The sequence below is a fragment of the Dermacentor andersoni genome, chromosome 5 (genome assembly GCF_023375885.2).
Source record: "Dermacentor andersoni chromosome 5, qqDerAnde1_hic_scaffold, whole genome shotgun sequence".
In the NCBI taxonomy this organism is placed as follows: Eukaryota; Metazoa; Arthropoda; class Arachnida; order Ixodida; family Ixodidae; genus Dermacentor; species Dermacentor andersoni.
The window spans coordinates 73,109,677-73,133,267 of NC_092818.1; the positions used below are offsets into that span (position 1 = coordinate 73,109,677).

Consider the following 23,591-nt stretch of genomic DNA (forward strand, 5'->3'; position numbering starts at 1 on the left):
CCCCCGTGCAAAAAAAAAAAATTATTATCATCATCTTCGAATGCCACTTCCTAATGGGCGAGCAGCGTGGTGGCTTTACTGCATAAAGGCTAACATTGCATGGAAGCAAACGCAAATAATTCAAAGTGCAACTGTTCAGCCCGTCAGCGCTCACATCAGACAACTAAAATTCTGCTATAGACTCATTCGCAGTAATGTCACTAACAAGGGTTAAACCTAATGGCTCGTGTTCCAATTTTTTTTTTCATTCCGATTCTTAAAGCATATTATTTGTTCTAGCTTTGTGGAGCATAACAATAAAATATAGGGGATATTTCCCACACCTCGCTTTGAGTGGCATGGGAGAACCTGCAGCCTCGTGAACTGAGGTTGCGGTCCACGCGACGACGAGGACGAGCTAGGTTAATTGCAAGATCTTTTATTTAAGTCGACGTAGCACACTTTGATGTATAAAATATAGACGCTTTCTAGTAACTAGTCTCTACAAAACAAACGTGCATATGGCACCGGGCCTGAGCAAGTTATGGTCTCGTGAAAACGATCCTAAAGTTGGAAAGCTGATGAATCAACACGCGTTGCTTGCGCGGCTGCGTGTCACGTGACCCACCTGCCAACGGGCATCTTGCCATCCTGCCTCCTCCACGTAACCGTCGGCTTGGGGTCGCCGTTCACCTTGCACTGGAACTCGACGGATTCTTCCGCGAGTGACGTCACATCTTCTGGGACACGGACGAAATAGGGCTTCGCTGTGGGTGAAAAGACAAGGCGCTCCGGTGACACAGTGCATTGCAATGCGCGAACAACACTCAAATGGGTTGTTACCTGGGTTTTGAGAGGCGCATGAATTTTGCGTTTATTCGATGTGATTTGCAAGGCTTTGAAGTGCACTGATGCTGAAAAGCTCACCACGCTATGTGGTATATACGGACGGAGTGAACGCCTGCGTCACTGTATTAGGCCTGCGCACTGAAAACATCAGTCGGGGACACGTGCTGCGCGTGCTCTTTCTCTGTTATTGCTGAACTTTGGTGTCAGGCGGCAAATAAGTCAATATTGTCACCTCTAATTGGCATAAAATGTAACGGTTCTTTTCATGTCGCCAGATATTATCTGTCCCTATGATACACTTGTGGCGTATTGCGAAGTTTCTTCTATTATACAGTGTAAGTAGTGAATGTTGAAATATTTACGATAGAATATTGTTACGACCAGACCAATCACCTCCTTCTAGGTTCCTCGCGCTTAAGGATAGATAGGTACGCGAAAGCGCAAAATTGCTAGCTCACGCCCATCAAGCCCGTTTCTGTGTATGAACGACGTCAATACAGAGGTAACGGTAAGAAGAATCGCTTCAATTATAGCGTTTACTATGCTCGTGCAGCGAAAACTTCTACAGACTTGCAGAACTCGTGCCCGCAGCAGGACATTTTCTCTCGCAAGAATAACGTCAAGGGGAGAGAGAGAGAGAGAGAGAGAGAGAGAGAGAGAGAGAGAGAGAGAGAGAGAGAGAGAGAGAGAGAGAGGAATATAGGAAGACAGGGATGTTAACCAGTCGAGAGTCTAGCTGGCTACTTTACGCTGGGGAAAGGGAGAAGAGGAAGATAGCGAAGGGAGAGAGAAGGTATAGAGACCTGGAACGGACAGTACTTAAGTTAAAGCCGCTCGCGCAAGCCAGATGTTTCTGAGCCGCTGATCGGTGGGGACCGTGCTCTAGTACTGCCTGTTCACTCAGAGAGTACGATCATCTAACTTCCTCAATGTGTTGGAAAGGAGAGTACTAAAGAAATTCAAGAGGCCAGATAACTCGGGGGCAAAATTCACGTCAGGATCGTGCCATCCGAGGTGCGCAGCATGCACATGTGCGTTTTTGGCAGCGGAGATTAAGGAATCGCATAAGCTTACTGTGCACGGAAAGCAGCGCTGGCGGTGAGTCCCTGGTGCCGAGCATGTTGGCCGCCCGGCACACGTAGCGGCCCTGGTCGGAGGGCCTCACGTCGGCGATCAGGAGCGCGCCCTGGGCCAGGAGGCGGACGCGCCCCGTGCCCGGCTGCACCTGGACGCCGTCCTTGAACCAGGTGACCGTGGGCTCGGGGTGGCCCCTGGGAGGCACGCACTCGAGGGTCGCCGAGTCGCCCGCCGCCGCGTGGACGCTCTTGGGCAGCTGGCGGAACTCGTCGCGGAGCGCTACGCGTGTACAAGAGCACAGGGGGACATGGGGAACGCGAAGTCAGCACAGGAAGTAACGTTTCGTGCGCTTGGTTTTTGTCGCAAGAGGACTCACTCGCAATGTACAGTCAAACACAATTATATCGAACCAGTATAGGTGACTCCTACAGACCGCCCCCTCCCCCATTTTCTTTTTTTGACATTGTGAAGCTGCGGTTAGAATATATAGCCAAACGTACGGCTACTTCAAAACAGTTGACTGAACACAGTTGACTGAACAGTTGACTGAACAAACTCCGCCCAACGACAAACGCCTGCGTCAGGCGGCCTTCGTGTGCAGAAGCGGCCCCTGTCACAACTAGTCAAGTATAAAGAAAACACAAAAGCAACAACGACAAAAAAACTTTCCCGTCAAGCCATGGTGTGCGCCGTGCACGGATTTCCCGTACGCTGGCAATGCTGCGAGAGCTACATGAATATATGCATGTTCCTATCAATCACCGCACCTTGTTTTTCTGTCTATTTTTCCCCTTTCTTCAATCTGGCTGCTAAACGAAAACTTTCACATATTTACATGCTTACGCTGGTGAAACGTTTGCGTAATTCAACTACCTTTGAGTCACACAGAATTAAGGTTTGAAATTCAGCCATGCTGTCGACAGAACACGTCCCACATCAACCATGCGACCCGCACCCATATCTTTAAACTGTAGACACCATGCACATTCACTATTTGTGTTGCTGCACCGTCTCATATATTGCCAAATAGAATTGGTCTGCTTTCCTCTACAAAGAGTGGATTCCTCATGAAAAATCCCCGCGAATGCGCGCGATCATCGCCGACAACGATATGCAGTAAAGGAGTTGCCTTGTCCTGCGATGAGCAGGAGACGTCGGCAAATGCCGCGCGTCATCGAAGAGCAGGCAGCAGAAAGAAAGGCATCACTCAGGGCCTTGTAAACAGCGCCCGACAGGTCATCTATCTCTGCTGCCATTTATTCCCGCCAAGTGCAACAGCACGAAGGCATGCAGATGGCATCGCGCATGCGCCGTAGAGGTGCGCGGTGCGTCGGGTCTGACGGGGCAGCCTGACAGCGAGGTACTCAGCCCGCACGCGCCGTCACCGTTGACCTGGCCCGACGCTCGTCGGTAGACCAACGCAAGTTGTTAAAAAGAGAGGAGGAGGAAGGGGGGGGGGGGGGGGGGGGGCTTAGAAGGGACGTCATGCGCTGTCTTTTAGAAAAGCGTGCAGCACCCCCAAAACTAGAGCTCGCGTTGGCCAAACAAACAGTTCCTGCATGACGTATGCACTTTCTTTTCGTCACATCTTTTACAGTCGCAAATGGTTCACAAGCGTCGGTGGAAGACATGCTGTGAGAAAAAGTGCTTTGCTGAGTGAATGCGCGTCCAGTATGCAGGAGATGTGCAGTTTGCAGTTTTTTTTCTTATTATATATTTTTAAATAGCTGGGTCTTTTCTATGGCCCAGCTTTACATATTTCAAAATTAAAGAATAATAAGGATAATTGCTTCAATGTATGCATTGTTTTGTCGTGCATTTAGGTCAAAATAGCGAAGCCCAAGCACGCTGCGTCGCTTGTTTCACCGTGCTGTACGTTTGCGAAGTGTGGAACAGATTTTCACATTTGTTTGACCTGCGCGCCTAATGCGCGTGCTTCGACCACTCAGAACTCAAGCAGCCCTACCTTTATCGACATGCTTCTCCGATTTCTCCTGTAAACTTCTAAACACACGGGGACACAAAGTGATCGTTTTTGCACCACTGCAAAGATTTAGCGAGAGATGAACGTGCCTCACTCCGTGGGCATATTCTGTGTAAACATGTCCTTGTCCAATCAAACTGATTTGATTATGGGGTCCCCGACTTACCACCGAGCCTCAAATAATACAACCATTGTCATTCCTTTTGGGCTTTGCTTCCTGCCGCGTGGTTTACGGCCCAACCAGGCACTATACGTACTTATGTAACGAACCCCCTTATAGGTGGAGAATACGTACTGCGAGTAGGTCCCACGAGTTGGGGGAGAAATATTTAAAAGGTGACAAGCATCGTTTCGCGAATCGATGCCATCTTATTAGTGACTTCGTTAGGATGCGCTACTGTATGACCGAATTACTCCAGTACGACTCCAGGAACGATGAGTAGGACGTTCAAGTGAGATGGCATCACGTCGGTTTTTAGGAATCAAAACATGCCGTTCGTCCCCGTTAAATTACACTGAGGTCTGACTATGTTATTCGTGTTTTGTCCCACAGACAGACAACACTGAAATTGCTCCCCAGAAAAATGTATTTAAATATCCTCTGCTACGTGTAAAAATACTGGCTTCTTGAGGAGGATTTGTCGCCACCCTGCATGTTTTCTGCAGTACGGTCGCACTGCACAAGAATCGGGCTACAGAACTCACGTACACTGCTCAGACACAGCCTTACGTCGACACGTTGGCCAATGACCGATGCTCTCAACAATTGTGCATAGGGAGTGCAACACTACGAACAAAGAGTAAATTCATAAAGAAAAGCAAATTTTGTGATCGAATGCAACGTTCGTTTTAACTATCAGTCTTTATCCATTACGCGCCTTTATTTTATGCGAAAGCGCAAAAAGAAAATTTCCATGCATCGAAACAACTTAGAAACACGCTTTTTGTTCGAGAGCAGTATACTAATAGCAGTATACTAAGATTATCTGAACGAAGATGACAGGAGTCAGCGGGGGAAAAAAACTAGGCATCGAAAAAAACAACTTCACATGCAGATGTGAGAGAGCAGATATAACAAACGCTGACGCGGTCTCGCCACAGCAACCGTGAACCACGCCCGCATTACGCCTGCCGGGGGACTGCGCAGTCGGAAAGGAAGCGTGTGGAAAGTGTGAACGAAAGAAAAAGATGTGTTCTCTTTCGAGGGCGGCGACTGACTCGCGCGAGGAAAGAGCGGGCGATACTGGTGATACTACTGCTTCTATTCGCAGGACCGCTTCCTCTTACTCACGAAGCACATCCGGTGAGAAGAACGACAGAAAACGGATCCGAACGCTGAAACGAGAGTGAGTTTCGTCTGTACTTAAACCCACTTTCCACATTTGCCAGCTGATGGGAAAGGAACGTCATTGCAGTCGATGCTGGCACATTGTGTAGAGCACCGGAAAATTTTGGTAGACTGCGTGGCACGCGCTCATTCAGACACCGGCGTGGCATCGCCACCTGAAGGCGCGTCGGCAGGTCAGACTGTTAATCCGGCAAAACTGGCAAAGTTGGACCCGTTATAAGTAGTAGTTGCAGTTTTTGTCGTCGTTGTTGTTATTTAGTTGTCGCGTAGTGTAAGGACTGTCCGGTGAGGCAAAGCACCTTATGAATATTGCAGCAATGCCACACATAAAACACGTGACGTATTGTCAATTTTCTCACTTTTCTTCACTGCATAGTCCTTCGACGCGATTCAATGTATCCTGGATGGCTGCAGTCGTATTATTTGTTGACTCTTGTAGTATACTCTATGCTTCCCGTACATATCTCAGTATCTGTAGAACACGCGGCTCACGCTACTGACTGTGGTGGTCGCTAACTATATTGTCACGTGGTGGTGACGTGGAAGAACACAGTAGCAATACTGTGAAAGACAAAACTAACTTTTATTGGGCGAACCTGTGCCCACAAAAACAGGCTACACTTACTGCACAACGATAGCGGCGAACACGGTCGGCGATCGTCGAAAATCTGATCAGCGGGTCCAGCGCGTCGGCTTTTATACAGCAGTCATCGAATGTTCCAGACTAATCTTTGGGACCTGCGAAGGTCCCAAAGCTCACAAAGCTCTACACAATGCTCTACACCATTCGCGTCACGCGATGAAATCAGATAACACGTGGTTCGGCGACAACGGACAGCGGATAGAAGCATCGATAACTTTCCAGAAACTTCGGATACATGCAGGCGCGTCCCGCGCTGTGCGATAACATTTGTTAGGCGGCGAAACGTGGTCGCCCGAAACGTGGTCGCCCCTGGGGTGTTTGGGCGTTACAAGCTACTCGGTGCTAAATGCCTCTGTAAGCATAACACTGAGCAAGACGGCAAGCTTCAATCGCGTCGTCTCCGTGGCAGGCTGCACAACGACAGAAAAGAGACCTACTGCCTCTCCCTTGCGAGGCGCACATTTGAATCTTGTATACATGTAGAGCAGCGATCAGCGCCTACATCGGTGCATAGACAGACTCGCAGCTAGCCTGGTGCGATCGTTAAAACCCAGACGAATTCGGTAGGTCGGCCATGTGTTTCTAGCTTTCGTTTCATTCGTTTAGTTTTCAATTCCGTTCTTGAAAAGCGCGACAAAGTCCAAAACAGCCCATTTCAGAGCACGAGCTTGCGCTGCGGTCTCTTTTATAGCTCATGGTTCGACAAATAGAAAAAGAAAGGGAAAAAGCAACTACAAATTTCTCTTCAAGAACGTCTCCGAGCCACATTCTCTATAGGCAACAGCACCAATAACAACTTCTCTCCGAGCGGTGGAAGGCTGGGCAGTGTTTATACCGTGTGGAGTTTTTCGGCAATGGCGCCCGTAGGCCATCCGGGGCTTGAGTCCGCTCTCGAGAACGAACTGGGCCCTGACCCTACTCGCCCATTACTTTCAACCCACTTTCTCCCCCCTCCCAACCACCATCTTTGTGTTCTCTCGTTTTTTCTTTTCCCAGATGCAAAACGAAACAAGCTGGAAAACGAGCATTCAATCACACAAACAGCCCTTTTTGAGGCTGGTTATGTTTCTTTCTTGGTTCTTTTCCAGCTAGCAAAGAATATCGCGAAGAGGGAAACTTGTACGGCGATGAGCGAATGGCGGCGAATTGCTCCTAAAGACATCTTTGGGTTGGAGGGCAGAAGTCCAGCTTTGTTTTTTTTTTTTTTCTTACTTCGTCTTTTCACTGAGCACCGGTGATTCTGTGTTCCCGCTCCTTCTTGAACCATATACTTTCTCAGGACCACTGCGTAGAGCTTTCCAGGCGAAGCAACGGCACTCCCTAGAATGTCTAATGATGCCAGAGAGTAGATTTAGTTCTTTTGCGCTCAGCCAGCCCTGAAGCTTCTTTTATTTTTTTATTATTTTTTTAGCCGTACGTGCTGCTCAGAAACACACATGAATCGCCGGCCACCCGATTTTGCGTGAGTGCGCGTATTTATTTCTTACTTTGCGCGCATCGTTATAGAAATCGAATCACTTCCGACTGTGCCAAATGCAGCTCACAGTTTCTCAGTTTCTTACTGATTCTTTTCGGTTCAGTTTCTTGAGAAAAAGTGCGCCTATTTTTTTTTTTTTTTTTTTTTTTTACATGGCTTCCTTTCTTTATGACTTTTTAATGTCACATGCGGCTGTCGTTTTGTCTCCCTTCTATGCTATGATCGTGGCTTAATGCATTCAAGAATTTATTACTACATGGTTTGCACTGATAGTATCTTCACAATACAAGCAATCAAATGTAACATACAGGCGACGGAAGGTAAACCTGCATGATACGGCGCATTGGTAGTTTTACGCGTAAGCACGACGTTTGCTCTCGATTTCTCTTTCATAATCTGTAATAGCTGATCAGCAATTATGCAGAAAAAATGACAAGTGGGCAGAAATTTTATCTGTCGTTAAAAACTGATGCATATGTATGCGTTACGTATGTATATTCTATTATTACAGCGAAGCTGTGCATGGCTAGGATTCCGAGCATTTTTGTTTTCAGTGAACAAAAACTATCCTCCTCAATGGCTCATACCCCCGTAAGCATTCATGCTCCGATAAGCAAGCAAAAAATGCAATGGCTCATAGCCCCGTAAGGCCGAGGCTACAAGGACTCAGCAAAGTGAAGCGAACAGTGCTTAAATTCTTTCCAATCACGCAAAACAACATACAGAACAGCACGTCGAAAACAGTCATCATCAATGGTTCATAGCCCCGTGAGCAATGGCTCATACCTCCGTGAGCAATGGCTCATACCCCCGTGAGCAAGCGAAAAATGCAATGATTCACAGTCCCGTCAGGTTGATGGCTACTCACTTTGCGTGAAGTAGCTGCGATGATACTACCCCTGTTCTCGCTGTCGGTGATTTTAATGTGAATGTGTCGTTACCGAAAAGTCGGTATCCTGACGGTTCACGCGTTCCGTGTTGCAAACATCCTTTGCGATGCCACACCGATCCGTCCCAACCGACCACCCAGTAGCGTACGTGCATCGATTTGACGTTATCAAACAATGTGATTGCAGTTGCCAGTGAAATAATGACCACCGATAAAGACAACAAATGAGTGTGCGTACCTTTCGTCACGATAACCACACATCAAGACAATAAATGTGTTCGTACCTTTGTTCAAAATTATGTGTCACCTCCGTGTTGTGTGCTAAACAGCTTCGCTGGTCAAACACCTTCACAGAGTGTAATGGCTCATGATTTTTTAAGGTTGCTTGAACCACCCTTTGGCCTTCCTTTATCGCTAAGCGCAAACTACATTTCGAATTAACAAGTTTGCGGTCACGTACCCCAGCTTCCGTGAGCTGGCTTTGCACAAGGATAAGGGCGACGCCGGTGTTATAGAAAAAAATAATAAACTCCTATGCGCGTATGCTTAGCAGCTGAAGGTGAACTTACTGTTCGTGTCACATAGGAGTTATGACAGGTTCCGACCTCAAAGACATTTTTTTTGTGCCTTTTCGTGGTTACGCTAAACTTTCGTTCTACCTACAGCCGGGTACAACTTAAGAAGACAGAAGAGGCCCGCCCAGATGACAGAAGCGCGGCAGCCGATTGCCTCCGCGACTCTTAAAATAGTCCCGCTGACGCGACTCGGCCCAGTTCGAAGCGCGGGCTGCCATGTTCTCAATCGGCGCCGTCCCCGCCCGTCCGGCTCATGACGTCACTCTATAGTGCGCGTCCATTGGTGGAAGCTCGTCTGCATCCGCCTTTGAAGGAAAATGCCGGCTGCCATCTAAAGTTGTACCCAACTGTAGTTCACTGCACATCCGAGGGTCGTGCCCAAACTTAAGCGTTCTAACAACGAGGAAGCCACGCTCATAGGCAGCAGGGAAAAAAACGGAAATAAGCTGACAAACTACAATATTCGACTGTTCATAGTTAGCCTCGTCAAGTAAAAGATTTTCAAAGTACCTCGATTTCGAGCACACGTGAAATGGGGAAATTCTGACACTACGCAGCCGCTGAACAAGTTTACCATTGGTTGCATATATTTCTGCTTTGTTTGACAAATTACAACGTACATAGACATCTGGCTCATCCAGGTTTAAATTACTGGCAGCTTGACTTTCTGTTTGGCCTTTTGACTGAACGGTACATTTTCAACAATTCTCTCATTTAAAAAGCGGCAGGTTTTGTTTGTTAATTGATACTATGTGTGAAAGTGATCGCATTGGAATAATAAAATATATAAATTATTCATCAACCGTCTGAAGCCTTGGAACTAAATTATTAATTCTTTCAGACATTCCGCTCACAAAACAGAAAAGAAAGTCATATTGCGATTACTTTTCTGCTCAGATTGCTGACTTAGGCGCTCAAAGTTTCAGTGCTTTCCTATTTTTTTTTTCTTTTTTTACAGCGAGGCTGTTTATAGCTAGGGTTCCGTGCATTTTCCTTCTGCGTCAACGAATACGCAGATCCCGCGCGAAAGCGCTCGTGCCACTGCTACGCGCGTTCGTCGTCGTCTTCTTCCACAACTCGCTTGTCGGCGTCCCTCGGTTACGCATCTTGAGTGCATCAGTTATCAATGGGCACCATTTTTAAGATCAGTAGACTACCACGTAACTAATAAAGGTTTCACAAAGATTTGCAGCTGTGCGAACCGCGTCGGCCATGTATACGTTCACACCACCCTCTCTTTGTCGGCGTTCCTAGCGCTTGGGTATCTAGTAGTTTCCTTTCCTTCCGCTTTCCCTCGGTGGCGTTACCGTCGAAACGTCGCGCGTTTCTAGTTTCCTCCGGCTCCTCGGGGCTGCGGTCCGGTCGTCCACGCGAATGTACATAAAAAAAAGCATAAAGACAAGTTGCCGTTTTCTATTTTGAATTTCACTTCACTTCTGTCGTCGTAATGGGGAGGCCGCGTGTAGTCCGGACTTCCGACAAGCAATGCCCCTAAGTGCTGAGCAGCATCGCCGGTCATCCACCTTCACAGAGTGAAATGGCTCATGATATTTTTGAAGACGACTAAAGTCCTGGATTTCTCGAATAGTCAACACAGATTTCGTGAATAGTCAACACAGTTTACGATTCTGGCTCAGCAGCTTATACATACATGGAAATTCGGAAAACATTATTTGCAATAGCATAAAGATCGAACAAAGCTAACGTGTTTTTAACTGCACAGGAAAATTGTGCAGTATAATACTCGTATATACAATTTGCTTATAGAACATGAAATATTGCCACTCTAGAAAACATGAATTATTACCACACTACATGCCATGTTTGCTGATATTTCCTGTTTCGTACACGGTAGATTAGTTCATCCAGACATTAAGGCGCGCGGTTGATTGGTATAAACACTGAGATAGGCGGCATTGTCTAAGCAAAGTTTCGGAACAGCTTTTTCATTTGACACAATATAGGTTTGTGTCAACGGATGCGTTCCATTGTAGACCATTACCTGGAGCTCACATCCCTTATTCTCCCTTCAGCACTCTCCCGTAGGGGGGAATCTAACCTTAAAAGCTCAGACTGTATACAGACCGCCCTACATCGGCCGTTATACAATGAACTGGTTTTTAATAAATTAAGGGAAAATAAGGCATCCATACCATCATAGCAATTGCTACAAAGGAAACCCATACGGGTTACTCGAAAGAAGAGCCTAAAGTTGAAGATAATTTCGCCCTGGTCCGGGACTCGAACCGGGGACAACCTGCCACCTGCCATTTGTGAGCCGCCTGGTTAGCTCAGATAATAGAGGGGCTGCCCCGGAAAGGCCAGCATTACCATAATTTCGCTGAAGTTAAAGTAACGCCAGTCATAGTCATAGCGCCAGCAGTCATGCAGTGAGTGCGTGTGTGCACATGTGTGTGTGTGTGGGCGTGTTTAACTTTTCTTCTGCAGAGCATTCTCCTTTTTCTGGATCGTCTTCATCTTCTTGTGCTTTCTCAGTGTGAAACGTAGAGCTTAGCGAAACATATCGGCTTCCACAAAACCACAAGGCGCAGAATGTGTACAGGTCTTGCCCCGGTCAGTGAGTGCACAAGTTCTGTTCCTGATCCTTTGTAGCACTGGGCTGTACCCATGAACCACAAGTTTTCGGCTACTATATGAAGAACAGGCACATATAGCGCCCGCGCACACACACATACACACACACACACACACACACACACACACACACACACACACACACACACACACACACACACACACACACACACACACACACACACACACACACACACGCACACACACGAAATGATACAGAGCTAAAGGTTGAATACCCCGTAAAATAACAACTTTCAGAAACCAGCGTCGGCAGCCGCCAAACCGCGCCTTACGACACACGTCCCCAGTGGCTACGGCGTTGCGCCTATGAAAACACCGCAAAGCGCACCGCTCCGAGAAGTACCATAAATACGGTCGGAAACATGCGCGGTTTGTCCCCGTGTCCATGGACAGGCCATCTTAGCTTGACGTCATGCGTGCGCGGAGGGCCCTAGGCGACAACGCAGAAACCGTGGCTTCAGCGCTCATTTGAAGAATGTTGAGCGATGGTTCGACTAACATACGCTGCGCACGCCGGATGTTCCAGCGTAGAGTGTGGAGATTGAGGGCGCTTACGCCTCATATGTTACGGGACCTAATGGCTCTGGAATGGTTTCGTCCCGCGCCAGCCAGTCCCCAAGAAAAGCTTTGCTAGGCGCTTCTAGAAGGTAAAATACGTTTGTTGCGAATTGCAGGCTCTGGAATTCAAGAAACTGTGTTCGTTAAATTTACTTTCCAAAATGTAATTTAAATATTTGAAGTCTTTGTGAAAGAAATTGGACGCCTTCAGCGGCCGTACAAATAGAAAAATCGTTCACAGAACATTAAAAAATACTTCTATACGCGGTGATTGCCACATGGAAAGCAATATTTGGCACTGTAACACCATTCGACTAGAGTACAGAAGTGAGCCAGTTTGTGGATAGCTTTACGAATATTGCCTGTTTGTATGCGTTATTTTTCCGAAGTATGTCGCGGTCTCTACACACCATATAGTTTTACATCTTTCCCACAAGTCAGTGTAGGATCCCCACTTGACAATCAGTGTACGTATTCAGTTTCTCTTGCCCTGAAACCTGCTGTATTTGCCATGTTTCCAAGAATACAGCGCAGCGACAGGGATTCAGGTGCAGGCAAAAGTAACTTAAACGCGTGGGAGCTGTGGCCTAATTACATTCCAGTGACATCAAGAAACCTGGAGAGAAAGCAAGCAATTTAATGAAGCATACGCAATGTCCGGTGGTCATGGCCAGTTCGCCATACTCGATCTCTTTCTTTACACGCATATCAGAGCATCGTTCGGAGAGTGTTCCAATTGCTTCTGTATCGGTTTACTTACATTGCAGGCCTTGACAAGCATCTATTAAAACGTTTTTGTCTGGAAAAAGTTCTGAAAAGGCAATACGTCGAGTCGCTGGCTTCTTCAGAAAGCAATGCCAGCTTTGTTTTCAGTAAGCTAATAACATGCGCTTAGCAGACGCTGTCAAAACGTTATGACGTCACTAGGAGCCAGCTTAGCAATTACGAACCCGCCTTGCGTCATTGCGTCTATTCTTCATCCCCATGTCTCCGTTCTCTGGTGTTTCTGGTGTTCTCGAACTGTAGTATATAGGCTACAAGCGTGGGCCGGCTCTGTGAAAGAACGGGAAACGCCAGTTTCATGCATACTACGAACAAAGAAATTAAAGAAAGGAAACAGAACAGCGCCTTGTTTTTTCCAAGAGACTGGCGCAAACACGTCATTTGACTCAATTTCAGCTGGCACGTCAACAAAAAGTACGAGATGTGTGAACGACGCCGGTCGAAAGGCTTCCTTGTCCGCCGTCCGATGATGTCGCTGTGTGATGTCGCGTCAAACGTATACGTTCATCTGGTTTTAGCGCCATTCTGCTCTTCAAATTAAACGAACGCGGACATCCTCACTGCTGATTCACTCGGTTTATCGACAGCTAGAGGTCGTGCCTTCCTAATCCTGTAGCGACTCCCGGCCAAACCTCCTGCGGGTCCAAAACGCGCCGCGAATATGATAGAGCGGGGCGGATTGAGCCGAGGGCAACGCAGGGTGAGAAGATTGTGGCGGGTCACTCCGCGGCTTACACTGGAGTGCACATGGGGGAGGGCCACCGGCGGCCACGTTTCCGGGAGAGCAGCAGCAGCAGCAGTGCAGTAAGCGCGGCGCGTACACTACACGAGCGCACGTCCGGGCTGCATCGCGGCCCGCGCACAGCTAAGCCAACGGCGCGCCGCGGTAAAACGCGCGCGAACGTTTAATTCGTGGTGGCCCGCGGATGAGTCGCGCCCCGGCGCCTCGCGCGGCTTGCGCGGCGCAGCCATGCTGGGCTTTTTAGTCGCCCCCGCAGGGAACGGCGCCTGCCCGCTGTTTGCCGGACACCCGTAGGCCCAGCGAACGGCGCCTCCCGTGGCGCAAACGCCGAAGAATAATGGAACACGCGTTCCAGCCGTCGCCCGAACCACGGGGGCCACCACTGTGGTTATGTGCAACGCTATGGTACAGGAAACGCTCCTCTCCCGGAGATGTCAGATTTCATGCCGCGCAAGAGGTTCGCTCACGCGAATGAGCACCGCACACACGCACGCAGCGCCGCTTATATGCGCGCGCGCGTGGCACATTCGAAGCGGAGAGCGCCCGATTTCGCCCACGTATCGCCCGAAACGCGGTCGTAATAGCCGTGCCTCCATTAGGCACGTATACACCGACTCCGACGCGCACGCGCGCGCAGCGCGTGCGTGTAGACGCATCTTGCGGGCAGTGTAAAACGCGCGCGACCAATTCTCGCGGCTCTTATACAGGAAGCTGGAGCGCACTGTCTTAAAGCCGTCGAGTACGGATTGTGGCTTTGCGGTGCACGCAACTACCCGAAAAGTGCACAGCCAGGTTGCGCCAATTAGCAGTGCGTAGTATTCAATACAGTGTGTACGCTTTGTTTCGAAAGGTGAAGAGGGCAGGCAGCAGGAAAACGAGTGGGGCGGAGATTTAGAGACAATGCGCAACGGGGCCCACAGCTGACTCAGAGATGCGCACAGTACAGTACGTTATAAGAGCGGGACTCGTCGCAGTGAACTATCTACACGCAGCAGAGCCGGCACCGCAGTGGATTCGATACACGTCTATAGATAGGGTTCAGAGGTTTTCGGTTTCAAACGCGAGATTGTTCTTCGGCAGCATTGTGCGTGTGCCTTGTTGGAGGGTATGCACAATTCGGCGAAAGCCGAAACGATTCCTGCGAGAGTGGCCGAAGGAAACTGAATAAAACCTAACGCAAGTTGGCCGTCCGTCATGCGGCGAAAATAATTAAAGTGCACCCTTGTTGGTGGGTGCCAGCGGATGACTGAAGCCAGGCCACTGCGGACGCTTGAACCGGATGGCCGTGATACTGTCGCCCTGTTCTTTTTTTTTTTTTTTCTTTCTTTTTTTTTTTACTGCACGGAATCCGAACGCCCAAGTAGAGAAAGCGCAGGCTAATAATTTACTGTCAAGATAGAAAAACTTCTAGCAGGGGCACTGAGTTTGGCAACAGCTCATGTGCCGCGTAGACAATACGCACATAAAATCAACGTTTCACAGAAGCGCGTTCTTATGGGCCGTGGGCCCTCTTTATGCCGAGGAGATATCGTAGAGAAGGCACCCTTTCCTATTTTCGCTGTGCTCCTATCTTTTTTCGCGATATATACCGCAAAAATAGGAGGTGAACTAACTAGCCCACATTAAAATCTCGGTATCATAAGAGTAAAGTTTTGCGCCAGTTTCTAATTGGTTGTAAAATGACCAAAACACGGAAAACACGGAGGCAGAAATAAACACACATGGCGCTGTCTTTTTATTTTCTGTGAAAGACACTCAGCGCCATGTGTGTCATTCTTACCGTGTCCCCGTCTTCCGCACCGTGCTCGTTTTGCCATACATCGTATATTGTTAAATATTACGTATTTCTAACAAGCTGTAAATTTCATAAAGGGAGGCGCATCTAATCTCGTAAAAGAGAAAATTAATTGAATATGGCGTGACATCTGTGCACGTGCGTGCTCTGAAGCACGCCCCCAGCAAACACCGCATGCGTGGCTGTATGACCTGCAACCTATGGACAGAAACGGAAATTCCTGGACGGAACACTGCACAGAACAGACTCTTTCCTCGAACTACTATTTCGCAAGAAGCAGGCCACAGACCAAAGCAAAAATATTTCGTCGCTAGGAGGAATTTATAAAGAAGGCAGATTGCTAGGTTAAGAAATACGTAAATAACAAGAATGATTCCATTGATGCACTTGTGGTGTTACCACGTGATTTTTTTTTTCTTTTCTCCGTGCTTTAATATGGTGCGTATCTTTCTTTTTGAAATGGCTACAGGTTACATGGCCTCCTTACGTCAAACAAAGCATGACTGGTATTCCTTGTCTAGTTGGTACTCGACATTTTTTTCCTAGGACAACACCAACGGCGCATACTTCTTTGTCGTGGCACTTTCTGGTGTAGCTTCTTTCTATTTTTCATCGCTCAGCGACATACATGTATTTATGTGCATGTCCTTTGTATATGGCTCGGTTCTGCGAACGTTTTCATGTCTCTTCAGGAGCACTTCCCATTGCCGAGGTTCAACGCCGTGGGGAGGCCTCGTTTTTAGAATCACTGACGCGTGCCGCGGCGGCTGCCGCGCATCCGCAATTCGACGAAACCATGGCAATACGCAGCGACGCACATTGATATGTGCATGTCGGTGGTGTCATTAGTCATGCACATTATTATGCGGGCTGCTGATGCGCGTACCAGCGAACGGTAATGCAGTATGCCCTTTCGAATCGTTCCTTGATCCAGCAGCTGCCAGTAGTCCCCTCATGCATTCGATGACGACTTGAAGACCGTCGGCTGGCGGTCGACATTAAAGACGACGTTGTACAGGCGTCAGGTCACAGTGGCTGCCTTTGCCGCGGGCGAGACAGAACGCGTACGCCCGCACGCGAAGACTCACTCACACACTAACTCACTTACCTTCACCCACGCCCAAGGACGGAATCGAATTTTTTTTTATTGAAGTTTTCGTTTTCGCTCACCGGAAACGGATCAGTTCCGCTTCAACTCCGGAGTGAAAAATTTACGGTTAAAACCGGTTCGAAACGGTTCAAGCTTATTTGCCTATGCGAATAATAATTACCGGAAAACAGCAATTTTTTTTGCAAAACCTCGGCGCTGTACTGAATGCCGCACGTACGCGCGACGACCAAATATTTCGGGGCACGAAATCTGAGAAAAAAGCTGAATATCTCCGCAACCTCACAACGCAGTCTGATATTTGCCATTTGGGCCTCGAATAAAATATGCTAACAACAGTGTCGTATACAGTTTTGCTGGCTGCTATTACGGGCTGCTCGGGTTTTGAACGTTTTCGGAGATCACGCGGTTCGCAAACTTTTGTGGCCGGGTTATATTTACAAGAAAATTACCCAGGTCCAACACTAATGCTGAAGTCTCTGTGAAGCGAGGCTTTGTTGAGGGAACGAGAGAGAGAGAGAACGAGACAGAGAGAGAGGGTAGAATATAGTGAGGAAAGGCAGAGTCATCTGCTCTACAACTCTGCTCGTGCAGAAAGCGAAGAGGAGAAAAATAAGGGACTGAGGAGTAACAGTGTGGACAGGAGTTATGATGCGATTATATATACGTTCGTATTGGAAGGGCCCGTTCACAGCCTTGGAAATAGGCGTTTCTTAACAAAATATTTTAAGACAGCCTTGATGGACCGCTTCGTTTATAATAAGTCCAGTCAACGGCCCACTAATACTTTTGTCACTGAACATCATCTTCTTAATGACGCTAACGAAGAGATGAATGCCTGTCGTTCCCAGTCATACTGTGGACAAGCAATATGTATATGGGCTCCACCATGTCAGTCACGTTGCACGCATCATAGCCTGGCGAGTCCGTGCGTCGGATACGATGCAAATATTGATGCATTAACGCAATAACTAGTCTGCCCCCGATGCGATACGTTGAAAACGGTTCTAACGGTGCTGATACATTTCACCAGGGGAGATGGTATATATGTACAATTGAAGTAGCATGACTGATCCATACGCGCAGGCATCGCATGGATGAGGAGTTCTGGAAAAGGTGGCCAACGTGAACCGAAAACGGTTCATTTTTCTTTCAGTTTTACTCCGGCGTGAAAAAACAAAAATGAAACGTTCTGTTTCATTTGCGACTCAGCCACCATAACGTTGACGTTTCCTTTTCGGGTTTTGGTTCAATTCCGGTTTGATACCCTGCCCGCAGCCCCCCCTCCCCCTTAGGATGCCTTGATGCGCTCGCTCTCCTCGCGCATCAAGGCACCCTTGGAGGAGAGAAAAAGCGAAGCATTGCCTCACGGCAAACCCACCGAAGTAAAGAAAGTACTGCGTGCGCTTCAAACCGGCGCTTGAAAACTGTAATTGCGGCGCAGAGGAAACTTGTGCACTGGCCAAATATATATCCGTCACTACTCTGATGGCCGATTCGTAGATAAAAATTAATAAGCACACATGGTCTTTGCAATACCATCGCTACTTTAAAAAATGCCTTAAGTTAAACTCCATTAAGAGGATTCGCTTCTATTCAACTTTTCCTTAGCAATCGGTCCTGTGTATTTTGCTTTTGTAATATCTATCATAGCTATTTTTTTCTGATCGTGTACTTCTGTTGCCTACTCCCCTGCGTAATATTGTGGTTCTGGGGCAATACTAAGTAAGCAAGTAAAAAATAATTAAATAAACAAACAAATAAGTTGCTCAAAGGATCTGTCCTCTCGGTCTTTCTATTTCCAAAACTTTTTGCGCTACTTTTCAATAAGTTTAACGATTAAGTCGGAGGCCGTTAAAGCGCGATTACTCGACAATTTTTTTTTTCAGTAAACGTCGTATCACACTAGCCTGAAACGTATCAGGGGCCCTATCGCGTAAAACTATTCCAATCTCCTGACGTTAAATTTACGTAACCACCGACGCAAGCATCGGGCGTTAACCCGCAGCATTGTTTAAAAAGCTCAATCGAACGCGGTCATCGTTTATAGAAGATCACTTATTTTGCTTTCAAAGCGAATAGCATTGCGTACATTGAGCAGATTTTTTAATGAATTGGCTGACAAGAGGTGAAGCGCACGCTCAAGTGGAGAGCGTTTCGATGGAGCCCACCCAGCACAGTGAAAGTATAGATAACTGAATGAAGAGGGGGATGCCGGCGTCTGCGATTGGACCGGTGGCTGATCGAAAATCGTGGCGGCGTTCAAAGGAAGGTCAAAAATGCCGCAAGAACGGACCCTCAGCAAAGAATGGTTGGTAGAGCGATGTGGTATATTTGCCGAAAGAGCTCGATAACGTTATACTGCCACGCAAAAATTTATATTACATGCAAATAAATCCATTCTCCCCGACAGCTCCGAGTAGCCAGTGCCAGAGCGATCGGCGGGCAGCCATCTTCTATTCCCTTCGGAAAGGGGCAGCCACCGGTAATTCAGAGAAGAATTGCAGTTTTGTTCGGCATATTAAAGCACGTTTAATGCGTACATGTCACTTTGAGAAGTTGACTTTCGCTGTTTTATGACGTCACGTGTCAGACAAGCGAAGTGGGCGCAGACCGAAAACGTTTGACCGAGAGCATAGGTAAAAAGTGGAAAAAATTGTCGAATCAGAAATCATTATTTTCCTTTCGTTTGATAAAATCATGCATAATCAGTGTGCATCAGATGGGGGGCCTATCGCGGTTTTCGTGACATCGCGTGACAAACATGGGAGGAAGGGGTGGTCAGAAATGTTTTTTTGTCCGATCGTGGAGGTCTCGTTGCATAATTGGAATAGAAAACTTTGAAATAGCTTTCCGTTACAGCAGCCCAGGTTTGGCCGAAAGTCAGAATAACGCCAGCATTTTTTTTACTGTATCGCTGACATACGTAGTCGAACTACTTTAAGCGCGCCAATAAACCCTACCGCAGCCGTCTGGCGACAGTGTCGGCGATTTCATTTTTATACACCAACTCATATGGCGGCACCGCCACGTCTTCATGACGTCACGTTCCGCAGCTTTGTGCAATAGCATTGCTCCAAGAGCCGGCCGGCTGGCGCATCTGAGAAAGAGCGTTCACGCGATCACTAAGGACCTTTCGGGAGTTTTCTCCGAAATGTGAGATACTGTGCTGCCCAAACACTCGTTGCAGCAGCCGTACACAAACCTTCTCCCATTCGAACTTTCCCCCTCCTCCGAGCGCCGTCCTGGCGCTGGCTCGGTGATGACATCATCCGGGGCAAAGCACAAGCTCCACGCCAGCAGAGACGGGGCCGCGGCAGGTGTTCGATGCCACGGCAGCCGATGCTCCCGTGTACGACGGCGCGGGCGAAGGGGGGCGTTTACGGTTCACGGCCGGTTTATGTTTGTGGCTCACTTCGTACACAACAGTCCCGCGCGCGTTTGATGCGTCTCATAGCTGGGCAACGGCGTTAACGGACAGTATGCGAACTGGACAGGGTATCTGGGTTTGCGTGCGCCGCCGAGGCAGCTGTGTGACTCATTCCCTACCATCGGATCGAAAGTATGCGTTCAAAGAAGGGCAAATTACATTTTAGCACGCCAAGACGAAGTGCAAGTGATACCAAAGCACTGCATGGCGTCGCATTGAAGCTCTACACAGTTTGTGCATCAGTCCTTTGAGCTTCAGGTTTTCTTTGACTGGAATGGCTTGGCTACCGTGTATTATATGATCGGCAGTTATAGTTCATATGATTTGTTTCTCTCGTTAGTAAAAGGAACACCGGCAGAAAGATGAATTCGCACGTTCGCTGCGGAAGCAGGGGAATACGCGTTGCATGTGTAGAAAATTGTTCATTTGAAAAGTTCACTAACAACTGTTTTCCAATTGCCTCGGCTTGTGGCAAATGAAACACCGTGTACTGGCAGTCTTGCGTAATATCGCAGGCACCCGTCTTCCCAGGCCGTTCACATGTAAGCGCAATGATCGCAGGAGCAAAACTACGCGTAGAACTACTAAGGAGACAAACAATAAAATCTCTGTTCACAACATTGAGGAAGCGCTAAGTTTTTGGTACAGGTGATCGTCTTAAAGCATTCATTTTTCGCTCATGCCACTGATGAGTGGAATATCTTTCTCCAGTATACGTTATAGATTGCCGAAAGGTCATAACTGGGTGGAAGATCCTTCGTGACAATTGACAAATCTAGAATGTCAATGTCGACGTACGAGTATATTCAACCCCAAGTCTATGAAATCTGCGTCCTCGGCTTCCTCCATACCGTCGCCTATGAATCCACCGTGCCCTCTCTAATCCGAGAAAACTTACGTAGCACTTGTTATCCTCCCATCCCTCTCTCTCTTACCTATTATCCTCAATACGACAAATAGTGAAAGTCCCCTCTTACATTAATACACGCAGTTTTAAACTTCAGCGCAGAAAATATGTCATGATGTTATTAGTCGCATTCTTGAGCATATATTAAATTGTTTCCTGGCACAAGGAGTATATCCTAAGTGCAGGCTGGTAGCTAAAGTTGCCGGTGTTTTTTAAGCAAGGACACCCCGACAACTTGGGTAATTGTCGTAATATATCGATCCTGCCCGTGTTTTCTAAATGCTTAGAGATTTTATTTGCGCCTGTAGCAGTTTTGTGATGAGAACAGCCTAATAAATTCGAGCTAGCATGGCTTTCGAAGAAGTATACCATCGAGATAGTCATTTTATCCCAAAAGCAATTCAAACCAAATTCTATTGAATAAAAGCAATTTACTCTAGGCATTCTCATATATTTTTTTTTTTCAAGAGCCTTTCATTGCTTGAATCACAGAAAACTACCGGCTAAGCTTTAATTTTATGAATTCGGAGGCACGTTCTTAAAAAAGTATTGATATCATATCTTAGTTTTCGCTTTCAGCTAATGAGCATGGATGGCGAAGACTCAAATCTTAAATCCATATCTACAGGTGCATCTCAGGGAAGTAACTAGGGTCACTGCTCAGTACCTAACGATTGGTCTGCTGCAAACTCATTGAGAATGAATACAAATAAAACTAAAGCTATACTTTTTAGAGCCCGTAACAAGCTTAATTACACTCCGAATCTTCATCTAATGATTGAATCGTTACGAATTCAGAAAGTTACCACGGTAAAATCACTCGGATTAATCTGCAAACACCTTTCTTTGAACACTCATACTGACATGATGGCTGGTAAGCTTTCAACGGTCATTGGTGTACTTTCAAGATATCGCTACTTCATGCCGCAGTACACGAAAAATATTTTATATATTTCACAGTTTTTTTTTTTTTTCTGTCACTAGCTACTGCACGTTATGGAGCACGACAACGTTTTGTAAACTAAATTGTATGAGTCCTCTTCATAAACGAGCAGTTCCAAACACTGTTTATCTTCCACAGCGTGACCACACTCCAGATACTCTGAGGGCACTTGGCAACACCAAAATTCAAAATTATATAACAGTACGTTTCTCAGACGCCATAATTCAAAGTAGAACACATTCCTAATACAGTTGTCCATCTTGAAACACAAGCAACATACTGAAGACACATACACTGTTCATTAATGGATGCAACCTCAGATGAGAGTGACCTATGCCTATTAAATATTATTTTACTGTTTACTCAACCTACTAGAAAATTCGTGCAATGATTGACGAGCTTCCGTTGTTATTTAAAGTCGTATCATGCATCAATTATTTTATTATTTGTTTGTTTACTTTATTAAATGCCTATTAATGCTGTTATTATTCTTCCGTTTGTAGCGCTTTTGCAGAAATACTGCCCACTGTCACGTGTACGTTCCAAAATGTATCTCATGTAGATCGAAAACCAAGTGTCTGTATTTGGATTTAGGGGTGTAGGAGACCTCTAGTCGAGCCTGTATAAAAGCTTTTTGTCTACTACACCAAGCATCCAGGCGATGTCAATAAATACTTGACTTAGTTTCATTTGACTTGTTTTGTAATAAAAATTGTTCCTCATCACCACCAGCAAAGTCATTTTTATGAGTCGATTGTTCATTGTCTTCGACCTTTTCATTTTTCTTATCATGTTAGATTCTTTACGTTTGTACGATCCCCGCCTTGCCTGAAATATTGCCTTATCGCCGTGACAGGAAATAAACACGATTCCTTGAGCACAGGGCAATGCCGTCAGGAGCGACTCGAGGGTATCGATCCCCGAACAGCGCTCACGATTCCTCGCCTATTTCCCGCGCCCCATTAAAGAAGGAAGAAGAGGAAGACCGCTTCCCGAGAGAGAGAGAGAGAGAGAGAGATGGCGGTGAGGACCAAAATGAGCGGGAACACTCGGAAAAGAAAAAAGAAAAGTGGAAAGCGAAAACTGCATCGGGTGCGATCATTTCAGCGACGCCAAGCAACAGCAAAGAAAAAAGAAAAGAGGAAGCGAAAGGAAGAGAAAGTAACGGGGGTGCGGTAGGGGAAGGGAAATTTGAGGGAGCTAGACAATGCAGATCACGTTTTGTGTCCCCGACTTCCCCTGCATCCCCACCCTGGTGAGTACTGGGGAGAAGGTTGTACACCGGCAAGCAGGTATTTGGGCAGGAGACAGCGGGGGGTGTTTTCGGGAGGCGGGACTGCAGCTCAGGCGCGTTTTACCCGTCGGCGACGTGCCTGGCTCTGTCACAGATTTTATGACGACGGCGTGACGCCGCTGCAGCGCTACTGGTGTACCGACCGCTAGCCGGTGAGCTTTGCTTTGCGCGAGGCTCAACAGCCGTGGCGCCCGGATTGGCCGCGCAAGCGCCAAGCGGTTCTGGAGAGAAGCACTGACACACAACACGAGCGCAGACAACGCCTTCGTTGTTGTAGTTGTTGCTGTCGTCGTCATCGTCGTCGTTGTTAAAGTATGGAGCTCCTCGGCTGCGGTAGGTAGGCCTCTCAGCCTTCTATCATCTCAGGGTGTACTGGTGCAGTTCCTTCGGCTGGACGAATCCACCCCTGCAGAAGCCGTGCTTCAGAGTTATTTTCAGGCACTCTCCTTTTGCGTGGAGGAAAGCCCAGGGGCCATATTCACAAAAGCTTTCGCGTTCGTAAGTCCTCTTTGCCACTGACCACCTGCTTTCGCTAATAACGTGTCCTCCATCATGATTTGCTGAAGTTTCATCTTACCAACATTCATGAATAGC

General features: G+C 47.3%; 1 protein-coding gene across 2 annotated transcripts in view; it reads right to left on the bottom strand.

The window, feature by feature from the left end:
• The window catches only part of LOC126531977 (roundabout homolog 1-like), a 165,028-nt gene that overhangs the window by 28,176 nt on the left and 113,261 nt on the right, over nt 1-23,591 (bottom strand). For both annotated transcript variants that reach the window (XM_055070795.2, XM_050179686.3), the window contains exons 3-4: nt 1,903-2,184; nt 608-746 (exon numbers count right to left, since the gene is read on the bottom strand). In XM_055070795.2, coding sequence (XP_054926770.1) covers nt 608-746; nt 1,903-2,184 — 421 coding nt within the window. The remainder of the gene's footprint in view (nt 1-607; nt 747-1,902; nt 2,185-23,591) is intronic.